We start from the raw sequence: 24466 nt of genomic DNA, 5'->3' as shown, positions 1-24466 counted from the left end.
GAGTTCCAATGAGTGAATGACTCATTGGAGGGCTTTGATTTTGGAATGAGAGTAGTGTTTGGGACGAATTTAGTTTAAGTGGACCAGATATTCGATTTTGTGTTTAGGACGCGGTTGCATCTAGATAAATTTGGTTCTAGATTGCCTACATACCCTTTGCGGGATCAAACCACATGTAGTTCCGTCATTTGAGGTTTAAATGGGTAGATGATCCATTTATTTTGAATTTGTGTTTGAGAATGGTAGGCCTCATCATTTGGCCCGTGGATCAAGTGGGCCGATGGAGGCCTGCAAGGCCCGCGGGCTCAAAGCCCGGCCCAGCCAGCATAAAAGCCTGCCTAGGTGGGTAGAGGGCCGAGCTTGGTTTAGAGGTTTAAAACCCGGCCCGGCCTGCCAAAAGCCCGTAAAAGCCATCCAGGCCCGACCCGGAAGAGCCCTTAAATTAATTTAATTAGCTTAATTTTATTTACTTTACACTTCCATAAATTGTTAAAAATAGCTCCGGTGTCCAAAATAATCAAAGAAAAATTTCACAAACTCGTCATGTAGTGCGTGTTATTATTATATCCAAAGCCTCTTATCCGCAGTCGTTACGCCATCGGTCAACCAAGAAGGAATACAAGTGACGACGGTTGACCAATTCGATCGAGTTCGAAAATATGGTGAAATTGGCTAAATTTTTTACCACACTATAATTTAGAGCATCTCCAACCATTTAGTCAAAAGCCAAAGCCATATGCAAAATATGACTCCCCTAATGTCATCACTATTCATTCAATTTTTGCATCTCCAACCATCTTTAGTCAAAAGCCAAAGTCATTTAATAAATTAATCATTTTCGAGAATTAATTAACTACAATATGAATTTATATGTCATACATAATAATGTTATATAATATGAAGAAGAGGGTTGGTATTTATAGAATTTGTTAAAGTTACTGTTCCAATGGGCAAAAAACATTTTTCTGATTTTTTATAAAATTTTCTTTTATTTTTTCAATTTTTTTTGGTTTAAAACACATTTACTTTATTATTAACCGTTGATTTTAATCCATACAATTTTTTGAACCGTCAAATGAGATATTCAGTATATATATATATATAATTTTTATGTTAAGAAAGAATTAATCTGGGCCTTTCATTTTAAATAGAATTAATGAAGTTGAATCTGAGCCGTTCAATTTCTTACCGTTGGAAGACCAAAAAAGTTCTGCCCAGGCTGGCCCCAGGTGTCGGCCATCCATCAGCGCGTGTCTCGCGCGTTCAGCAGCTTCATGCCATTATTTTGTCTTCTTGCGCTATTCAAGACTGTCTTCTCCCTCAGGCGCGTCAACGTCTTCAGCTGAAATTGCAGCACATGCAGCGGGGCCCACCATTTTTTCAGCCAAAGAAATTTGGCTTTCGTTCTACAAACTTGAGTCATTTTGACTCCAGTTATGGCTCAAGAGTCAAAATAGCTAAAGCAAGAGCATGGTTGGAGATCCCTCTACCAAAAAGCCAAAGTCAAAATGACTTATAGCAAAATGGTTGGAGATGCTCTTATTGTAATAATCTCATCCAACGGTCGGTTTTCCTATTTTCCTTGAATTGATAGAGGTTGCTCTTTGGAGTGTATGATATATAAATATATGTTTATAAAAAATTAGTATCTTTAAAGATTTATTTGTAAATAAAGCCCGCAAGGCCCGGCCCGAAAAAGCCCGCAAGGCCCGCTTTATATGGATGGGCTTGGATCTTGCGATTTACAATAAAGCCCGGCCTGTATTATTGAAAAATGTAATAAGGCCCGGCCCAGCCCGCTCCAAGCCCGCTACGAATGGGCCGGGTCGGGTTGGCGTTGACGAGGCCCAGGGAGGGGGTTTAAAGCCCTTGAATTTGGTTTTGACTTTATTTGTGTAATTTGGGAATGAATTTGATTTTTCTGGTGTTTGGAGAATTTGACTGGAGTCAGTGATTCATTTGGGACTGGCCGAATTTGACTGGTGGAGTCAGGAATTCTGTTTGGAGTTGTGGTTGCATCTAATAAGTTGCTAGATTGCCTACGTACCCTTTGTCGGATCAAACCGCCGTAGTTCATTCGATTTAAATTTTTGGTTTAATTTGTCCCGAGCAATCAACAGATCTTTTTTGTCTATCTGTCAATCGAACATTTTAGGTGGACACCTCAATTTTGGTGAAGTCTTCCATAATTTGATTTCGGCAGCCACCTTGTCGAGCTTTGCAATTGGGCCTTGAGACTTAAGAATGGGCCTTGCACTGCTTTATTTTATGCTCTGAAGTTGGGTGCAGGTAATTTGATGAAGCCCGAAACTCCAAAAAGGAATGTGCAGCTGATTTGGACATCATCGATTTTTTTGGCTTATATCTCTGCCTTACAAACTCAGTCCCCGATGCCATCTGATAACACCCTCTGAACATTTTGACAGAGTTGGTAAGCTTCTTCTAAAGAATAGTGATTATCAGGTTGAGTTCTTGCTGTCATGTATGTCTTGAGATTATTTTGTCAAGACCAATTGATTAAGCTTGGTCATACTTGTTTGCGTCACCACCATTTTAACAAAGACTAGAAAAGTCAAGGAATTTCACTGTTGGTCTCCTTTCTTTCCATTGTTATTTGTCTCTTTGCCCCAAAGGTTTTATCAACCATGATTAATTATTACGTTGCATGTTCAGGTGTGCAGACATCAATTCAAGCCACATATTAAGCATTAAGGTAGGCTGGTAGTGTTGTACTATGCCTTGAATATTGATTTTGCATGACTTCCTTTTGATTGAGAAAGAACCACGTAGCTAGGCATACTTTGACAATTACACTTTCAATTATGTTTTGTAGCTTCTGTTCTTGTGTGCAGGTCTTGAATATAATTAAGCCAACAATATGAAACCAACAGCAAATGCTTTATTTTTTCTTTCTTTGCTTTGATTATAATGTTGCCTTGCAGACACCATGCAAACCGTTGCTCCATGTTGAGGACGCATAGTACGTTGGGAGAGAATATGATGATAGAAATCCTTGACTCTTCAAGTGCCTTCAGTATTTTCAACGAAATCTCTTCTCCTCTTCTAGTGAGATGTTCATCATCCCTGAAGGTTTGATATTCGCTTCTGAACCAAGCTGCTGTACAAATGGTCTGTAAAATTCTTGCGTGTATCCTCCCCTCTAAAACTAAAAAAAAACATCATATGTCCATGAACGTACGAGGCAAAGAAGGAGAGGAAGAGAGTACTCCTGATGGAATGGTGATTGGATCCATAAGCAAACAGGCTGAAAGATCGAGTTGGGAACGGTACTGATCAAGTGAGATGTCGAGGGAATATAAGAGCGTACATACAGCAATTTCCTGCTTCCTTCCATGTAAGTTAAAGTGAAGTACGTCCAGGAATATAAAAACAGATTCAATGAAAATAGAAAAATGGAAAAATAACAAAAGTCACTGCATTCGTGTTCTAGTTGCAAGCCGTATTGAAATATGCTTCTACGTAGCTATCATATATAATATGTTATTGTTTGTAATGGCAAAATTAGTCCCTAGCTGTGTTAATACAAAAATGAGCAATAATTGAAATAAGCATTCATTTTCCATAGGCGCGTTGAACTCTGATAGATGTGTTATAAAGATCGATTGGTTTAAACACAAAGCAACAACAAACAGCAAAATCCAACTTAATGATCAAATGGAAGCCTATAAACACGACATCATACCTCCCCCTGATGTCAATATCTCCCCTTGATTGCTACATCATGGGAGTTCGGATAACTTTCTTAATCCGATGCTCTTCACATGTTTCTCGAAGATGGATTTAGGTAACGACTTAGTAAATAAGTCCGCTACATTATCCTCAGATCGGATTTGGTTCACTTCAATATTTAGAAGTGCCTGTTGTTGCTGATTGTAAAAGAACTTAGGCGATATATGCTTGGTGTTGTCGCCTTTGATGAAGCGTAATTTCATTTGCTCAATACAAGCTGCATTATCTTCATAAATGCATGTAGGGTTCATCTGTGGTAGACTTCAAACCACAAGTTCCTCGAATGTGTCTAACTACAAACCTTAACCATATGCATTTTCGCACAGCTTCATGTAGAGCAATAATCTCTGCATGATTTGAGGAAGTAGCAACAAGGGTCTACTTTGTAGGCCTCCAAGATATCGCAGTGCTTCCCATGGTAAAGACATAACCCGTTTGGGAGCGACCTTTGTGAGGGTCAGAGAGATACCCTGCATCAGCAAAACCCATCAAGACATCGTTGTCATTTTGATGGAGGGGAGGAGGAGCACGGAAGGTGGCGTTTTGCCTTGTGGAGTCCGATCCCACACTTCCGTTATTTATTCTCTCTCTGTAGGGATAAAACAAGCTCATATCAATCGTATCTCTCAAGTATCGAAAGATTGTCTTTACACCAATCCAATGGCGGCGTGTTGGCGCAGAACTGTGTCGAGCTAACAAGTTCACTGCAAATGAGATATCCGGTCTGGTGCATTGAGCTAAGTACAATAATGCGCCTATTGCGCTTAGATAGGGCACTTCAGCCTCTAATAAGTCTTTGTCCTCATCCTTTGGACGAAATGGATCTTTTCCGGGTTCAAGACTACGACCAATCATGGGAGTACTCACAGGCTTTGCTTTATCTTCATTAAAGCGCCTTAGTAATTTTTGAGTATATGCTGACTGATGGATCATAATCCCATCACTACGGTGCTCGAGCTCTAGTCCGAGACAAAACCGTGTTTTCCCAAGATCTTTCATCTCAAATTCAGATTTCAAGTATTTAGCAGTTTCCTTTAACTCATCTAGAGTTCCAATTAGGTTCATGTCATCGACATAAACTGCTACAATTGCAAATCCGGAACTTGTCCTTTTAATAAACACGCATGGGCATATTTCATTATTTACATATCCCTTCCCAATCAAGTAGTCACTTAGGCAGTTATACCACATCCTCCGGATTGTTTCAATCCATATAGTGAGCGTCTCAATCTTATTGAAAACGCGCTCCGTGGTTTAGAGCCACTTGACTTGGGTAATTGAAGTCCATCTGGAACCTTCATATATATCTCTGAATCTAGATCCCCATAGAGATATGCTGTAACCACATCCATAATCTGCATGTCAAGTTTTTCGGAAACTACCAAACTGACAAGGTAGCGGAACGTTATAACGTCCATTACGGGAGAATATGTCTCCTCGTGGTCGATTCCAGGGCGTTGTGAGAAACCTTGCGCCACAAGGCGGGCTTTGTATCTAACAACCTCATTTTTCTCATTACGCTTTCTAACAAAGATCCATTTATATATGGCCAACAGGCTTTATACTTGGGGGTGTCAGCGTTATAGGCCCAAATACCTGTCTCTTTGTTAGTGAATCCAATTCAACCTGGATCGCATCTTTCCATTTAGGCCAGTCTGCTATTCGTTGACATTCTTCAACGGAGCGAGGTTCGATATCATCGTGTTCTATAATTCCTTGAGCGATAGAATTTGCAAACACATCATCAAGGATAATAGAATCTCGATTCAACGTCTCATGTACACCTAGTGTAATTCATAGAGATCTCCCTATTCCCTGGAATTGGTTCTAACATTGGAGCGTCCCCCAATGATGTCTCTTGGATATAACCATAATCCGGAATATCTTCATGAGATGGGTTATTTATGTCGATGATTAATGGATCTCTTTGTGCCAAACTCGCTTTTTTTCTTGGGCGAGAATCCATCGAACCTTTGGGCCTCCCACGTTTCCTTGCTGGGAGCCCGGCCTGAGCCACATTGCCATCACTATTAGTGGTGGCGGTGCCATACCCAATACCTCTAGGGGTGGCGCCATGTCCATGATTTTTAGGGACATCAATCCTTGCAGGTGCGTTTGCAGCAGGTATATGTGATCTTGTCACTTTAGCGATATCAGAAAACGCGTCAGGCATAGAGTCTGCTACGTTCTGAAGATTGAGAATTCTCCGCAATTCAATTTCGGACTGTGCGGTTCGGGGATCAAGATGAGACAAAGTGGGGACAGACCACGACAATTCATGTCGCTCCTGTTGAACATTATTGTTCTTATCTCCCCCTAACGACGGGAAGACTGTCTCATCAAAGTGACAATCCGCAAATCTAGCGGGTAAATAGATCGCCTGTCAAGGGTTCTAAGTAGCGGATAATCGTTGGAGAGTCATATCCAACATAAATGCCTAATCGTCTTTGAGGACCCATTTTGGTGCGCTGTGGCGGCGCAATTGGCACATAAACTGCACACCCAAATATGCGTAAGTGTGAGACATCAGGCTCATATCCAGTAACCATCTGGGATGCAGAAAAGGGTTGAGTGGCAGTAGGCCTCAGACGAATGAGCACAGCTGCATGCAATATTGCATAGCCCCAAGCAAAAACAGGGAGATTGGTGCGCATAACCAATGCTCTAGCGACCATTTGAAGTCGTTTAATGGCAGCTTCTGCGAGACCATTTTGGGTGTGAACATGAGGAACATGGTGTTCAACCTCAATCCCAATGGACATGCAATAGTCATCAAATGTTTTTGATGTAAATTCTCCAGCATTGTCAAGACGAATTGACTTAATGGGATGATCAGGGTGGTGAGCCCTTAATTTAATGATTTGTGCTAGGAGTTTAGCAAATGCAGCATTTCTTGTGGACAAGAGCATGACATGTGACCAGCGTGTCGATGCATTAACCAACACCATAAAATATCTAAATGGTCCGCAAGTTGGTTGAATAGGTCCACAAATATCACCTTGGATTCTTTGCAAGAATGGAATATTTTCCTTAGTGTCCTTTGCGTAGGATGGTCTCGATCCTAATTTTGCTAAAGAGCAGGCTTTGCAAAACAAAAGATGGGCTTTAGAAGCAACCAGGGAAGAATGTGGTTGAGCCACGAAGTCACAATTGACTTTAGAAGTAGAAAAAGGAACCAAGGAGGCATTAGTGGTGTCAATACCACATTTGGGCCGCAGGGGGTAGGCGGCGCTAGCCCTACCTTGGACCGAATTTCGGTTCTAACTTCTTTTCGTTTTTAAAAATGGATGTCCGTGTGAAGTCTTTAATATACGGATCATCATATCACGACCTGGATGTCCCAAACGGTCATGCCAAAGCCTATATGTGTCAGAATCTCATAAGTCATCTCTCATGACATGGTTGGATTCAATCATTCGAATAGTGGTTACATACACCCACTGGAGCGACACATAAGTTTCTCTAATACTCGTTTATGTCCATAGTCATTAGAGGTGATGCAAAGGAACTCTTGTCCATTCTCACAATGTGTTTCCACATGAAAACCATTGGCCCTTATATCTTTAAAACTCACTAGGGTTCTTCCAGCCCTAGGAGCATATAGAGCTTCGGTGACATTAATACTTGTGCCATTTGGCAACATAAATTGAGCTGGTCCTCGACCATGAATCAATTGTGATGGTCCAGCCATCGTAGTCACAGAAGATCGACTAGGCAACATCCATAAAAATAGTTGCCTATGTCGCAATATAGTATGTGTGGTGCCACTATCAACAAGGCATTCCAACTCTCCAGGAAACATACTGAAAAATAATAAAGTTCGGAATTAAAACATGTCCATGATATCGAATAATAATATGATACTTTATTAATAAAATAGCCAATGATTACATCAAAGGTCCCAAAAAGTCTAATCCAAAATAAAGAAAATCAAACTTAGACAAATTGTAGTCACTTAGTCGGTTTGGTAACTCCAATCAAATATGACCAGGAAAGTAGAGAGAGATGTTGGTGGAGCGAGGCTCTCTTAAGTACCAATGATCTCAATGACTTTCCTAGACATCATATTTTATTGGGTGCGCCACATGAGAAAGAGTAAATACAATTGTCACTTATTGACTAAGGCATATTGCCATTACAAAATTCTTGGAAAATAAAAAAGGACTATTCTAATCAAAGTCTTCAGCATCCTTGTGCACTTCATCTTCAGCTTTGAAGTCCTCTATGGTGAGGTTGACATCTCCACCATCTTCTTCTTCTTCTGCAAGGTACACTTCTTGCTCCCTCAGGTCCCTATATGCTCTGTATCTTGTAGCTAGTTGCTCGCTTGCCTTGCATTGCTTGAACCAATGCTCACTTGATCCACATCGATGACACACATCATTGTGGTTGCCTCCCTTCAATTGAGGTGCACGTTGTGGGCGTTCCCTAGGAGGGTTGGTGCCACCACCACGACCCATGGCGCCTCCACCACGAGCCATGGCGCCACCACCACGACCAGAGATACCACGACCACCTCTCCCACGTGTGGCATTGCCACCACGTGTATCCGCACCAAACTTGCGGTTTCCTTCCTTGTTAGGGCGGTTATATGGACCCATACGTTCCTCATGTCCCTTATTAGGGTTCCGCTCCTTGCGCCCTCCTTTGGGTGCATTATAATTTGCCTCATGAACGCTCTTAGTTCCAATGGGCCTTGAATTATAATTCCTCACAAGTATGTTATCATGTTGCTCAGCTACAGATATGATATTGATAAGCTGATGAAACCTCGTGATCCGTCCAGCATTGTCCTCAGTACGATACTGCTTTAATACCACAATGGCTGAAACGGGGAAGGTGGAGAGAGTTTTCTCAATTAGCTCGTGCTCTGTGATAGGTTGTCCACAAAATCTCAACATGGATTGTAAGCGAAGAGCTTCTGAATTGTATTCAGCAACAGACTTGAAGTCAGCAAAGCGCAGATTGTTCCATTGAACCTTCAAGTCAGGGAGGAGGGAATCTTGGACATTGCCAAAGCGCTCTTCTAGCGCTACCCATAGCTCTCTTGCATCCTTGATCGACATATACTCCAATATGAGTGCTTTGTCCATATGACGTCGCATCAAGATAACTACTTGAGCATGCTTTGAAGGTGTTCGGACGAACACAAGATCCGGGTTAGGTGCCTGGATTATGGGTAATATTCCCTTTGAAGTGAGATGGTTCTCAACATCGGTTACCCAGCTATGGTAATCCGAGCCTGTTGAGTCAAGCATGGGAAAATCGAGTCTAGGTTCATTCGACATCCTGAAAATAAGAAGAGAAGATATATTAGTTTCGGAGCTAAACTTCCACGAAAACTAAAATAATAAGATTTCCGAGCTATGCTACCAAGAAATCAATTTCCAAGAATATTTGGATTAGACCAACCAATGATGGTTTAATATGGTCATAATTTGATGCTTACGGACGCTCTTAGTCCGAGCATTATGAACACTCTTAGTTCATAAAAACGCTCTTAGTTCGTTTATTATGAACACTCTTAGTTCATACGAACACTCTTAATTCGTTAAGCGTGAATCCCCACAATTCCGCTTTATTAAATACTCAAAATCATGTTCATATATTTCCAAAATTCTGCAGAAAATAAGATGAATTTAAAATACAAGAAAGCAGCAACTTTAATTACAAAAACTTACGTGATGATTTAGGGCTTGAGAAAACGCGCGTGTTGGAGCAGGCGTGTTTTGGGGCAGCAGCAATAAGTGGCAACAGCAGCAGGAACTAGAGATGGCAGCGGCAACGGTTTTGTGCCGCAGCAAACTACAGTAGCAGCAATCTGTGGCAGCAGTGAGCAGTAGATGCAGCATGGGGCAATAGCAGATGCGGCAGCAAGCAGCAGGAAGGCAGCAGGGGCTGCAGGCTTGCTGCAGGAGTAGCAGGAAGGCAGCAGGGGCTGCAGGCTTGCGGCAGGGGGAGCAGGGAGGCTGTGGCTAGGGTTTGGAAAGCTGTGGCAGATTTGTTGTTTAGTTTTTAGGTTTTTAGGTTTTTTTCTCTTTTTTTTTCGGCTAGGGTTAGAGTATCGTGCTGATAACGTGTTGTAGAGAATTGTAATTGTGTGTTTATTATTGATAATAGGAGCCCTTTATATAGGGAGTTACAAGGTACACAATAGGTAATAGAATCCGAATACAATTGAATACCTAGAACACTTTCTTATTACAACTCTAAACCCTAGTTTGTAGAGGCACACATTATGTCAACATCCTTCAACAGATTATCAATTAAGGACTTTTAACAGCTGGAGCTCTTAATGACTAATTTTGATTGATGAACTTCTGTCAACCCATATGTTAAATCTACCGTGGTTGGCAGATTTCATTTCATCTGTCAAATTCGACATACGCTAGAATCACAATTCCACATCCGTTGGACATCAAATACTTTACCATAGTATGCATGTGGAAGAAAACAAGGTGTAAATGTCCATGGCGATGGTAGCCATCTATCCCCCCATATCCACATCAGGTCCTCCGAACCAACTCACCACCCTATCCACGAAAAAAGGCCCCTCCATATAAAATATGGTTTCGAACCCAAAGTCACAAAGGTCCAGCTTTGCTTATAGAAATATTTTTCAATCAAGACTCTGCTCACCATTGCTATAGAATTAAGAATAAGGCATCAAACTGTTTTGGCCAATGGCTTGGTTGAACACCCCAATCCTCCTACCATTCTATTTTCAAAAATCAACAGCTCCCACTTACACTAATGAATACCTCTCTTCCCTCCACCTTTGCCCCACCAGTACTTTGCAACTTTATATTGATAAACATGACGAACACCATTTGGTAATTGTGACGATAAAGCCACTTTTACTTCTTGCTTAAGTTTTTGAAAAGTCAAAAATGGTGGATTTGGTGGATTCCTTTATAGCATATGATAGCTGCAGTAATGTTGTGATTACAGCTAACCTCCAGCCAAGTATTCATATGCTGTAAGAATACTAGTTGTAACCGCCTCTATCTAGTATAAATAGAGGTCCTATGTTATTGAGTCTTGATTCCATTTTGTGAGTTAGAGTGTATTTCCTCCTGTTATAAGAGAGAGGGTATTGTCAATTGTGCTCTCCTTATTGCAGAGAGAGAAATTGTTGTATCCTTTTGTTATAGTAAAATCCTTCTGCAATTTGCCTATCATTTTGTGCTCCATTCGTTTTTATAGTTTCTACTTCAGTTGTAATTGTGTGCCCCATACCACAACATCCTAACAGTGGTATCAGAGCGCGGGGTTTATAGCCAGTTTTCGTGCTACAGTCATATCCAATTAGTGGAAATGAGGCATCTTCAACAATGGCGACGAAGTACGAAATAGAAAAGTTCAATGAGAACAATTTCTCATTGTGGAAAATGAGAATAAAAGAAGTTTGAGGAAAGATAAATGCTTGGCGGCAATTGGAGATAGGCCAGAGGAGATTACTGATGATGGCAAGTGGAACGAGATAGATGGCAATGCTATTGCTAATCTGCACCTAGCACTAGCCGATGGAGTATTGTCAAGTGTGGCGGAGAAAAAGACAGCAAAAGAGATATGGGTTGTCACACAACAAACCCGGTAAGCTATTCAAACGGTGTAGGGGTTAATCCTGTAGGTTAGGATAATCGGGGCTGGAGTGGAGGTAATGCCTTTGCAGCTTTACGGTAGGAAGCCATTTTTGTGACTTTACCGTTGATAAGGACTTCCGTTGTATAGTTAACTCTGATGAGCATTTACATTTTATTTTGTTGTTGACAATTTAATTCGTAAGCTTGTGTAATATATGACTCTATGGAGCGGGTCAATATTGACACAGTGAGTTCAGGGCATCAATATGTAATTGGTTTAAAAGGGAAAAAGTTTACAGGTATTTTGTATTGATGACTGAACGTTCACGCATGTATAATTATGAGATTATATACCGATTTTTAATTGTGTTAAAAATCAGGGGCGTGACAGTTTGGTATCAGAGCGTAAGGTACATATTTGGTGACAATCAATACTCCTCGAGTGATGGCCAGTCTGCAGCGGATCCCCATCTGATACTCTTCAGTATTGATATAGTGATTGGGTATGTAGTGAGCGTTGGGATGTGAGATTTCAGAGAGTGTAGGCTCGGTGATGTAAGTGTAGGAGCTTTGGGTAGCTTCTATGAGTTAAAGACTTTTGAGGAATGATGACCTTTAGTTTTAACTAGGGCTGTCACTCGGTCGGTTCGAATCGGTTATAGGTATTATCAACTTCAAAACCAAAGCTTTCGGTTTCAAAATTGAGCTACCAATTACCAACCAAAATTTTCGGTTTTTAATCATAACTACCAAATTCGGTATTTCGGTTTTCGGTATTACCAACTTTAGAACAACTAATTCTTTGTAATTAAAATTAGAACGAACAAAACTAGGTTCTTCAATTTTATAGTCGTAAACTTTGTACTCATCTCCTAATTATAGCTTTCTTTTGTATATATGACATCAAGTTTGAGTCATTTTCAATAAAACTAGGTTATTTAACCATCTTTGACTAGGTTACTTAAAATACATGTACTATTAATGTAGTATATGTAGTAATGTTCATACTATTATGAAAAATTTTATGTTTATTTCTTAATATACATGTATGTGTATTGAAAACCATAGTATATAAAGCTAATATTTAGATAATCGGTAGATTCGGTATTTACCAAAACCAAACCAACTTTTTCGGTAATTTTTGATTTCGGTTTTATCGGTCTCGGTTACCAAAAAGTCGGTTTACCAAACTTAAAACATCGGTTGGTATTCGGTCGGTTTGGTAATTACCAAACCAAGTGGCAGCCCTAGTTTTAACTCAAGATTGACGTAGGGGATGGAATTGTATCCTCTGACGTTGTGTTAAGGTTGATTTAGTCATAGCGTTGACTTATACTTGTGTTTGAGAGTTATACAGGTATTAACCATATGTTGCTATGCTCCTTAGGTGATGGATTCGCAAGGAGGAAGAGCTAGGGGTCGAGGTAGACCCAGAGGCAGGGATAGGGCCCGAGGTAGGGGCAGGATTCCTCCTTCTGTTAAGGAGATGTTTGAGAATGATGTCGAAGCATCAAATGTTGAGCTGCCTGTTCCACATGTTGTGGAGGTTGTGGATGTTGTAGATCCCAATCGTTTGTCGAAGTTGGCAAAGGAGATTTCGAGGCTGGGAGGAGTCCCATTTCAGGGAGGTATGGATCACATGTTGGCAGATCAATGGATCGAGAACATGAAGACCTACTTCGAGATGGTCGTCTGTGACGGCATTGAGAAGAGAAAGATTGCGGCGTTTATGCTCCAAGGTGATGCACGGGTATGGTGGAGCGGCACACAGAGAGTTATGGATGTGTCCACCATGACCTGGGATGAGTTCGTGGAACTGTTCAGGAAGAAGTACTTTTCGCCTTCAGTGAGGGAGCAGTTGGAAAGAGAATTCATCTCGTTAGTCCAAGGGACTAAGAGTGTGAGGGAGTATGAGGCTGAGTTCTCAAGGTTGTATCGATTTGTGAGGCAGATGGATACTGAGAGCTTAGCTATGAAGTTTCAGTGGGGACTGAATGCTTCGATCCGGCGCGATGTCGCTGTTCTGGATTTGAAGACGATGGAGCTCATTTTCACTAAGGCTATGGCCATTGAGCAGGAGAACCTGACTTTCCAGGAGCAGGAGTCGGCTGAGAGGGACTCCCGAAGGAAGGGAAAGGCAACTGCTGAGTGCAGTGAAGGGACAGATGATCAGAGTGGGTCCTGGAAGAGGAGCAGGACTAATCAGCAGGCGCCAGCTAGGGAAGCAGCTGCACCTGCTAGGGTTGCACCTAATAGGCAGGTGGCAAACCAGAAGTGTTTCAATTGCAATGAGATGGGCCTTGTTGCTCGAGCTTGCACGAAACCGAAGGACTTGGCATGCTTCACATGTGGCCAGAAAAGGCATTTCGCAAGGGATTGTACCCAACAGCAGGATAGGGGACAAGGGAACTGTTAAGCCAAATAGCTACCCTCAAGTGCAAGAGGTACAAGTTATAGAATAGAGGATTAAGTAAGGATGTCGAACCCACGAGGATTGGTAAATCCTTTCCTAGCTAGGGAAAAACCTAAAGGAAAACTAGAAGAATATGCAAATGTACAATCACAAACAAAGGCTCACAAGTGAGTACAAGTTCATGGTGAGTATGTGCAAGATGGTGTGTAGAGATTTGATTTGATGTTGGGAGTGGTTTCGATTCAAATTCAAACAACAAGAGCAAGAAAAGTAAACTAAGCTAATTAAACAAGTTGTTGTCAAATGGATGAGAGTTAGAGCTTAGATTGTCCACCAAAGCCTCCCTTGTATGCATTGATGCTTAAACTACAAGTGATGCAATCCCAAATACCCAATTACCCTCTTTGCATCCGGATAAGATTACAAAGGCTTAAACTCCTTTAATGTTATCAATTCTAACCGGATAAGTCTAGAATTAACTACCTAAGAACAATTCCTATTACCGGATAAGTCTCAATTCATTGTTCCTAGATGCATAAAGCTTTGAGTTTAGATAATCATGCAAGCAAACCAATCCTAGATCTAGGTGATTTTAACTCACAACCTTCATATGCACACATGGTGTGCTTTCATGCTCTTAATGTCTAGAGGTGACTAATCTCAAAACACTAATCATGAGATGACAAATGCATTATACTTGAACTAGTCAAATTCCAATATAAGCATTCACTTCTTGAATTAGCATGTGAAGGTGGTAATGGAAAATTGCATAAAACATAGGATTCACATCAATATCATACAAGATTGGCTAGGGCTTTCAACCCTAGCCCCAACAAATTCACTACTCACTCATAACTAGATAAACAAACTTCAACATTCTAAGATTCATCAAGAATAAAGAGTTAAAGAGTAAAGAGTGATTATTGATGATGCCAAAAGTGGTGGTGGAGATGGGTCTCCAAGCTCATGAGGTGGTGGATGTCTCCTTCTCCTTGCTCCAAGCTCTTGATTATGTGGGAATGGTGAAAGTAAGAGTAGCTAGTGATGATTTGTGGTGATGGAGGGTTATGAAAGTGTTGAGAAGATGAGTGTAGTGGTGGAAAAATGGAGGTTTTTCTGCTGGAAAAAATGATGGTGGCCTTGCTTGAGAGATGAGAGAGAGAGAATGCACATTCCTTTTGCAGCCCCCCTTTTTCAGGTTTCTTCCGTGAGTGTGAGAGAGAGATTGCAGCTGGATGGAGTTGAGTGAGTGGACTCCCTCAATTCAGCCATCCATGTTCCCCTTGGTGTCAAAGTGTGCAAAAGTTGTCTACCACCTTGTCTCCCCACAAAGCTCCAAAGTGTGCAAGAGACAAAAGCACAATGTGTAGGGAAAAAAATCTGAATTTCAAGTGAGAAATTCACACAACTATGCTCCTCCATTGCTGGAGAAATGATCCTCCATGAGTGGCGGCTCGAGGAAAAGTTCACCGGAAAAGTCGCCGGAAATGCCGATTTGTAATTTTCTTCCAATCTCCGTGTCTTCTTTTCCTTGCTTCAAATCTCCGCATTTCGAGCCTCAAATAGTCATTTTATTATTAAAGCATGGATTCCTACAAATAAAAGGAAATGGATTAAAAAGAGTAAAATAGCCTGCAAGACAAATCAATTTCTAAGTTATGGGGCACAATTGCATAAGTAATTTATGACTCAACAGGAACCAGTAGAGGCAACTGCCTCAGGGGCAGGCAAGGGTGTTTGCTATTGGTCAGCAGAATGCGGGAGAAGAATGTACCTTATCTGTTTCGGCTTGGATTGCTCGAATGATGTGTGATAGTTGCGTACTTCTTTCCGTGTGTTGTGTTGTATTGGGTTTTGGTTGTTAGCTATAGTTAGACTTTTGAGTGTGGTATGTTGTGTGATGCATCCTTCATTGTCGTGGTAGTAGAGGATCTATACCATTTTGTTTGTGATTTCAATGACAGGTGATGATTCATGTGTGGGGCAGGTGTGACCAAACCTTATATTGATTTTATGTCCCAGGATGGGTAGACACTTATTGAGCTTTGATGCATAGGCTATGGTTGATTTGATTTGAATGACCGTTTCATTTCAATTCTTGTAACGCGAGGGTTACATTATCGATGAAGTGATACAGATACTATCGTGATGACAGGATTTTGGACTCTTGTGTGATTGGTGGGTAGTGCTGCAGTCACAGAGTTTTATTGGGTAGTGTACGAGGATGGAATTCATGAAATGTTTAGATTACCTCCAAGTGGGATGGTAGGGTGCATTTGAATTGCGATATTAGGTAAGGTACCTATATTGATTGTTGAGCGAGATGCATGTTGTACCTTGGGGTGTGGAGATTCGATGTTTAGGTCAGTCTTATCTCCAAGATGTTATGTGGTGCGGCATATTTTATTTTGTCTATGCCGATGATGAAGTTTACAATGGATCCAGTGTGATTGATCGTAGTGTTGTTGAAGTAAAAGATGTGGCGATCATTGTTAGTGTTTGGATTGCTTTCTGTATGGATTACATAGAAACTTTGATTGGGGATAATTGACTAGTTCAATACCCTGTTGAGGCTTCGGAATGAGTGTTTTTCTTGCAGGAGAATCAGAATTGGATTTTTGGGGATGAGTTTATTCGTACTTGTTAGTTTTGTACGTTTAAATTTCGGGACGAAATTTCTTTAAGGGGGGTGGAATGTGATGCCCCGGAAATTCGTATTTATTTTTCGGAATTTAAATTGTGGTTATTGGACTGTTTCGTGGCTCGTGGATGGAGCGGAAGTGTTTCAGACGAATTATTCGAAAAATGTGGATTTAGGGGGGGTTCAAGGTTGAGGTTGACTTTAGGTACGTTGGGATTCTCCGAAAACTTCCTTCACGAAAGTTGTAGAGCGCGTCGATACGAGTTCGTGGATGATTTGATGCCTAAAATGCAACTTACGCACAACAAGGACACGGTCATCAAAGAATTGGGAAATATTTAAACCCGGAAATATCGTACCTCGGGGATCTTGAGCTAACTCAAATCCAATGGTTTATGGGTCACAAAAGTCACTTGCTAAACTAAAAGAAAAAAAATTGTAAATGGCTAAGTGAAACACCAAGTCTCACACATGCACGGCTTAGGTATCCCGAAGCCAAAAAGTAGCCAAGAACTCACCAAAATAAATTGGTAGGCTCAAGGCCTTATGGTACTTACAATGAAAAATGTGAGCAAATATTTGGGGGAATTAATTTTTGGTTTTGGAAATTAAAAACTAGAAAATTAAAATTTGCAAAAAAGTAAAGTGCTAGAAATTTAAAGGTTTGGAAAACAATAGACAAAATTTGGGTACTAAAGCATCCACTCTAGCAATCATTTACCGTAACAACACAATTTTGGCACACAACAAAAGGGAAATGGCGCAATCCCTAACTCTAAGCCGGACTAGGGCCTTAGAGTAATAATGCAAATCCGGATTAGGGCATTCACATTCTCATAGTACGAAAATAATGTAAATCCGGGCTAGGGCATTCACATTCTCATATCACACACATTAAGACCGGACTAGGGCTCCTAACATGCATAAAATGGCATTATAAGTCAATTTTTAGAGACTAACAATTTGCTCATGACAACATACTCATTCATAAAATTAAGCCACTAATTAAATGAATTTCATGATGAGGACAAGAACTAGTCATAAAATTGGCTAATTTCTATAACAAATTCCCATAGAAAATTACGCAAAGTCATGAACAAAAACCATAACACACTTTCATTAAGCACCAAAAATTAATGTCATTACATGGTAAAAATTGCTAGGGCTTCAAGCCCTAGACCCAAATAAGAAACTACTCACAATCCATCAACATAACCACAAAGAAATTCATCAATTACAAGAAATTAAAGCAAGAAGAGAGTAAAGAAAAGAGAAAGAGACCAAGACTAATTACAACTACACTAGAGAGTGAGCATGACTAGCTTGGAATTATACTCTCTCTTATACCTAAACCCGGATGCTTGACAAAATGATGGAGCTTGATTGAGGAATGGTGAAGAATAAATGAGAGGTGAGAGAGAAAATGGTGGTCTGGGTGGCAGGGGGTACGGTAGGAAGAAGAAGATGGGTCGGCTGTAAGGTTTAGAGAGAGAGCCGAATGGGCGAATGGAATTAATGTGTGGCCGGTGGTAGAAGAGGAAGAATGAGATTAATGGAGCTGGGGTCTTGATGGTGGCGTGCGGCGTTCTTTTCCCCCGAGAAAGAGAGCAGATATATCTATATATATGGGCTGCCAGCGAATGCCAAAGAGAAGGGAGTAGGGTTGCCACGTGTCAAAAGGTAACTAGTTCATGGATTTTGTTTCAAATGCACGTGATGGCTGCAGACCTCCCTTAATTGAACTAAAGTCTAATTAAATGTAAAGCTCAATTAAACCTTAGTCTAATTAAGTAAGGTGTCGCAACAATACTCTATATTTGTTTCTTTGTTGGTGCTGACCAAATTTGACCGTGTCGACAAATCGACTATTTGTCGGAAAATTCAATGTGCTCCACATCTGCACCATTTTATCGTGATTTTCGCAACTCTGCTTATTTCCTACAAAATAAATAAAAGTGGATTAATTATATAATAATTGACTTGAGGACTAACTTATTTTAGTGTTTTAGATATAATTACACGCATATAAATACGTGTAATCAGTGGACATGTGGAATGCGGAAATCGGAGTTCGTATGAAGAAGTTATGGTCATTGGAAGAAGTTTCCATTTTGGTATAAATAGAGGATTTTCCGTAAATTATTTCATAAATTCCATTTCCTTTTCCGGAAGAGGTTTCTCTTTTCTCTCTCGGTTGCACCTTCAGTATCTGAGTTTTTCGTCTGACCCGACCCGGCTTTTCCGGCGATCTCCGGCGGTCTCTGGTGACGAAAATTTCCAGATCGATTCGTCGTTGCCGTCTGCTCCTCCCTCTGGTGTCCTCTAGCAGCGATTCTCCTTCACGGCTGTGCTGCAAGGCGGCAAAGTATGAGGATTTTGGACCCGACTGGAAATCCTTGTTCTGGTGACAGCACGGCTTCAAGTTTCCTTCTTTGGGTTCGTGGAAGCTTTCTAGATCGATCTGTGGTGTTTGTTTGGATCGATTTACGTGGAAATCGGTTCAACTCGGATTGAGCAAAAATTCAAAGCTTGTGAGGTAGTTTTCGACCCTTTATGCTTGTTTTCTGACTTCGAGCTAGTTATGAAAATTCACAAGCATGCTTAGATGAACATTTTTGATGTTGGGAGTTTTGGGAAATAATGAGTTTTGGCCGGCGGCGGTGCGCCACAACCTGTGGCGGAGTTCCGGTGGTGTTCTAGCCATCTAGGGGACTGTTCTGGTATTATATATGTTCTACTCGTTGATATGAGCGTTTCGATATATAATACGCAAATTTTGGAGTTCGAATGGATTTGTTATGATTTTTACCGTTTCATATCGGTGAATTTATTTGATCCGTGAGGATCCGAGCGTTCGATCGACTTGTGGTTTGGACATGTCGATCGTAGAAGTATTCCGGAGACATTGGGTGGTCTCGGATGTGGTTTCGCCTCAATTAGCGTCACTTTGGGAATTTTGGTTCGATTTAGGGTTTCGAACGTTATTCCTTGTGTTTCATTGACTGAATCAAGACTGTACTTTCCTTAGGTGTTTGACAGAGTGCATTCTGTAAGTAGTCTAGTGGTGTGAAGTCGCAGCGGGAGTTTCGAGGTGAGTAATCTCACAAGGTTCATTTATGAACGGAATTACCATTATTGTTTTGGCGTTATTTGTTTAACTGCAAACTATAGTTGGTATTAGTAGGCATTCCTGAGCGAATGACTATATATATATATATTTACGCGAAATATATATATATATATTCTTGTGCGTGATGTGTGATGGAATAATATGCATGATTGTGTTCATATTATTGTTGAAGGCAACTTTTCGGGAAACAATATTGTGGAAAAAGATGTTTTCTATTGTTTGAACAGTATCGATGGTTGATTTTGAGACCAGATAGGGTCTGAAAAGCATAGGTCGCAGATGGTGACCAACGGTTGGTTCTAAGACCAGACGGGGTCTGAAAACCAAGAGTCACAGATGGTGACAGGTCGCAGATGGTGACCAATGGTTGATCTGAGACCAGATGGGGTCTGAAGATCAAGAGTCACAGATGGTGACAGGTCGCAGATGGTGACCAATGGTTGATCTGAGATCAGATGGGGTCTGAAGATCAAGAGTCACAGATGGTGACCAATGGTTGATCTGATACCAGATGGGGTCTGAAGATCAAGAGTCACAGATGGTGACCAACGGTTGATTCCGAGACCAGACAGGGTCTGAAGATCATGGGTCACAGATGATGACTGGTTGCAGATAGTGACCAAGGCAAGAAATAGGGAATCACGCAGTTGGCCTGGCAAGTGGGTACGATCAGCTAGAGCGCTAGTCTGTCTGCCGTTATAGCTTATGGGGATAACAATCGAGGTTGCTGGAGACTCATAAGTATGTAGCTTGAAAGAGAGTCTCGAGAGTATTCTCTCTTTTATTGTCTAGATGAGGCTTGATTTGCTTATTGATGGTTAAGTTAGCAAATAGAACATTTTCACAGCGGTGACTTAAGTTGTCCCTTCGGTGGAAAGGACATGGAATGTTAGAAGGAATCATAGTTGCATTGTTTCCTTAAGCTGATTTGTGTGAGTTGTTGATTGATGTTCATGAGTTACTCATACGAGCTTTCACAAGCTTACCGGGTTTGTTGTGTGATCAAACGGTGTAGGGGTTAATCCTGCAGGTTAGGATAATCGGGGCTGAAGCTGAGGTAGCTCATTGGCAGCAGAACGGGTGGGAAGCAAATTTTGTTGGCTTTGCCATTGTTATGACTTCCGCTATGTAGTAAGTTCTGAGGAGCATTTACGTTTTACTTTGTGATGACAATTTAATTCCTAAGCTTATGTAATATATGACTCTGTGGAGCGGGTCAATATTGAAATTGTGGGTTCTAGGCATCAATATGTACTTGGTTTAAAAGAAAGATGTCTCCATGTATTTTGTATTGATGGCTGAACGATCACGCATGTATAATTATGAGATTATATATCGATTTTTATTTGTGTTAAAAATCAGGGGCGTGACAATAACATAGAGACCGGTGAACATGCTGAAATTCTACTTTAAAGTCTACCTTATTTGTATGATCAACTCATCATCAACTTAACCAACAACATAGAAATACTAGTCTTCGATGATATTGCAGCTACGGTTCTTGAAGAAGAAAGTCGGCGCAAGAGCAAAGAAGATAGATTGAGAGGCTCACAGCAGGCCAAAGCTTTGATGATAACGAGAGGGAGATCAATGGAACGTGGCCCCAGTGGGAGTCAAAATCAGAGTAGACCAAAATCCAGAAGTAAGAAGAATGTCAAGTGTCATCACTGTGGCAAGAAAGGGCACTACAAAAGGGAGTGTTAGCATCTCAAGAAGAACGAAGAAACCAAAGGAAAAGGTCCTGAGTCGTCAAAAGCTCAGGGTTTTGTAGCAAGCACCTCAGATGATGGTGAAATTTTATACAGCGAGGCAACAACAGTTATTGAAGGCAAGAGAAAATTTGCTGATATCTGGCTTATGGACTCAGGAGCAACATGGCATATGACCCCTCGGAGAGAATGGTTCCACCAATTCTCTTGTTAATGATGTAATAGCTGAAAATTAAATGGGGTATGAAACTCTTTTCTACTTGTTACTGACAAGGTTTATAATCAGGCCACAATAAGCCCCGGCCCCTTGAGTTGTAGATTCTAGGGCTGGGCGTCCGGACCCGAAAGACCGAGAACCCGACCCGAACCGAGGAAAAAAGCCCGATTCGGTTCGGTTTTAGTATAGAAATTTTCGGTTCGGTCCGAAGCCCGACCCGAATACATATTTTCGGTTCGGTCTCGGTCTTCCTTTTTTCAGGGCCCGAAAGCCCGAACCGAACCGAATACTGTAGCAGTTGCCACATGTCGCTCCATAATTGGGTGTTATAATAATATGTTAAATATTAAAAAATAAAAAATAAACAACCTAAAAGTCTAAAATACTCACACGAGTCACACCAGTCGTCTAAATCAACCTAGCCTCCCTCAGTCCCTCTCTCGATGGTATCGACGATCTCAGCCCCAAACCTCCCCACCATCTCCGCCCTCCGAATTCTCCATCCCCTCCATCTTCGGCACCGTCACAATGAGCTCCCCGTCGACAAAAACCGCCCTGGCCAGCTCCTGCCGGGTCGACTCCGGCAGGCGGAACCTCCACATGTCCAGCTCCAGCTCGTCCAACGTCAGCTCCGCCGCGGACCCTCTTTCCCTGACGACAATCTTGGTCACCCCGGGGTGGATTTCGACGGTGTGGGCCCTGACGTCGTGGCCGAAGCTCTCGGTTTCGGCGACGAAGCGGAAGCAGTCGGGGTTCTCCTCGATGAGGACGTCGGCGTCGGAGCGGAAAGGGAGCTCGAGGACGCGGCTGAAGACATGGGGGAGGCGGCGGAGCTTCTTGTGGGTGAGGCCGAGGAGGGCCTGGGCTTCAGAGAGTGGGCTTCTTGAATGGTACTGGATGGAGATGTTGCGCCTCTTGGGGATTGGATGGACCTTCATGGCTTCAATGGGGAAGGAGGAGGAGAGAGCCAAGATTAATAGGAGAAAAAACAAAGATGCCCTGTGGGTGAAAAGTGAAGGCCAATCTTGGGTGGGAATCAAAATCCTGATTGGGTTGTGGTTGTTTTTATGAAAAGGAAGAATCATAAAGGATTGGTGGTGGGAAAGAATTTGGGGGTTTTCTTGTTTTTGGGAACCTTGGAGAAATTGAATGAAATTCTTGTTCCCCTGCTGGGTGTGAAAGAATTGATCCGCAGAGAAAGGAGAGATTGTTTTTAATGTAGATTTGATCCGCAGCCGAAAAAGCCCGAAAAAGCCCGAAAATCGAACCGTCCCGAATGGGTTCGGTTTCTGTCGGTTTTCAGTTTACAAAAAGACCGAACCGGCCCGAACCGACAGTTTCGGGTTCGGTCTCGGTCTCACTAATTTTCGGGCCCGGACCGACCCGAGCCCAGCCCTAGTAGATTCTCGTGTTCTTTATGAAAAATTCTTTGCAGATAAAATAATAATAATAATTTTTTCAAAAAAAAAAATAAATAATAATAATAAAAAAGAAAAAAGAAAGACAGCATGAGACATTCTAATTTCACGTTTTTTTTTGGAACTTTCAAATTTCAAGTGATTCGAATGTGGCATAATTTGAGAATTTTCAGATGATTGTTGGATTTCGATCACTCCCCCAACTTCCACCAATTTCCCTGGGGAATGGTCATGGTGCATGTTTTAACATCTGTCAGGTGAAAAGTATTAAACTAGCTGCTACTTCATAAACACATAAAATGGTGGACTTGTTTTTTACCTTATTGTGATCAAGATCACTGAGTTCTAAAGTACTCCTTTGTGTGGACTGATTAAAGCATGGTTTCAAAGTTTACTAAGAATAATGACAGATAGGGTAGCTTTGTCATGCCCCAGTAAACTTTTTCTGAGAGTCATAAGCTGAGTTGAATGTATGTAAATACTTTTAATGTTATGAGAAACCATTATCAAAGACTACTGAACATGTTAAACGAATTAGTCTATATCTCACCAATAATAATAAGTTAATAACTAAACCAATTTCTCTGAGTCAGCTCAGTGGTTAGAGCACCCACTACCTAAGATCAAGGTCCTGGGTTCGAGTCACCATGGGGGTAGGAGTGAAATCCTTTGATTCTTTTAAAAAATATGAATTTCTCTAAGTCAGCCATGCAAACTGAATCGGTCTTCTTCCCCCCATGGCACCAAGGAGTAATCCAAACAATTTCTTCTTCATCAAAGTTTTTCAGACGTCATCTTCAGATCACCTACAACTGAATTTGTAAACTCTGAAATTGCAACGAAGGTACCAGGACAGTATTGCTTCACATTCAGTTGACATGACATTCATGCATCTCTATTTAATTATTGAAGGTAGCTGATGTCAAAGAAGAAGAATAACGTCTGTTGAAGGTACCAGGAAACTGCTTTGTATTTGTGAAGTTACGCAAGATACATATTTATAACAAGAAAAGGCTTTGGCTTGATCAGCACGTACCATTCTGTTCCATGAAGACTAGTACTCGATTAAGAGCCTCTTCCTCCTCTTCCTCTACTTCTTTCGCTCATTCATGGACATACGATATCTTTATATGTTATAGAGGCGCGGATACACGCAATGGTTTTACAGATCATTTGCATAGCAATTTGCTTCAAAAGGGAATCAAAACCTTCCTAGCTGATGAGGTTATGAGTAGAGGAGAGGAACTAACATTGTCAATGCTTTTCCAAGCTATTGGAGAGTCCAGGATTTCTATTGTTGTATTCTCTGAAAATTTTGCGTCCTCGGAGTGGTGCTTGGATGAACTCGGTGAGATCATGCAATGTAAAGAATCAAAGAATCAAATTGTTTGGCCAATTTATTACAAGGTGGATCCTTTGGATGTAAGAAACCAGCAAGGTAGTTTTGGTGAGGCACTTGTTAACCATGAATCCAAATTCAAGGATGACATGGAGAAGGTGCTGAGGTGGAGAACAGCCCTTACAGATGCAGCAAATTTGCCTGGCTGGTATTTCAGGAAGGGGTAAACTTCTAACCATTTTAATTACTGATTCATATTTTTC

The 24466-nt window shown here is 41.3% G+C and overlaps 2 protein-coding genes across 2 annotated transcripts; one reads left to right on the top strand and one right to left on the bottom strand.

Moving 5' to 3' along the window:
• Positions 1–21902: 21902 nt before the first annotated feature.
• LOC133740305 (uncharacterized) lies at positions 21903–22583 on the bottom strand. Its single transcript, XM_062168234.1, has one exon. The coding sequence runs from the start codon at positions 22529–22531 to the stop codon at positions 21905–21907; it is 627 nt and encodes a 208-aa protein (XP_062024218.1). The 5' UTR covers positions 22532–22583; the 3' UTR covers positions 21903–21904.
• A 1328-nt stretch (positions 22584–23911) lies between these two features.
• Positions 23912–24430, top strand: LOC133737499 (disease resistance protein RPV1-like). The gene has a single exon (XM_062165038.1). The coding sequence runs from the start codon at positions 23912–23914 to the stop codon at positions 24428–24430; it is 519 nt and encodes a 172-aa protein (XP_062021022.1).
• The last annotated feature ends 36 nt before the right edge of the window (positions 24431–24466 follow it).

This window comes from Rosa rugosa, chromosome 3 (genome assembly GCF_958449725.1).
Source record: "Rosa rugosa chromosome 3, drRosRugo1.1, whole genome shotgun sequence".
NCBI classification, from domain to species: Eukaryota; Viridiplantae; Streptophyta; class Magnoliopsida; order Rosales; family Rosaceae; genus Rosa; species Rosa rugosa.
Note: the sequence above shows the minus strand (reverse complement) of the source record. Positions and strands in the feature narration are given on the sequence as shown.

Excerpts from the sequence above, each read along its gene's own strand:
- LOC133740305 (XM_062168234.1), bottom strand. The coding sequence starts at position 22,531 with ATGATTCTTCCTTTTCATAAAAACAACCACAACCCAATCAGGATTTTG.
- LOC133737499 (XM_062165038.1), top strand. The coding sequence starts at position 23,912 with ATGAAGACTAGTACTCGATTAAGAGCCTCTTCCTCCTCTTCCTCTACT.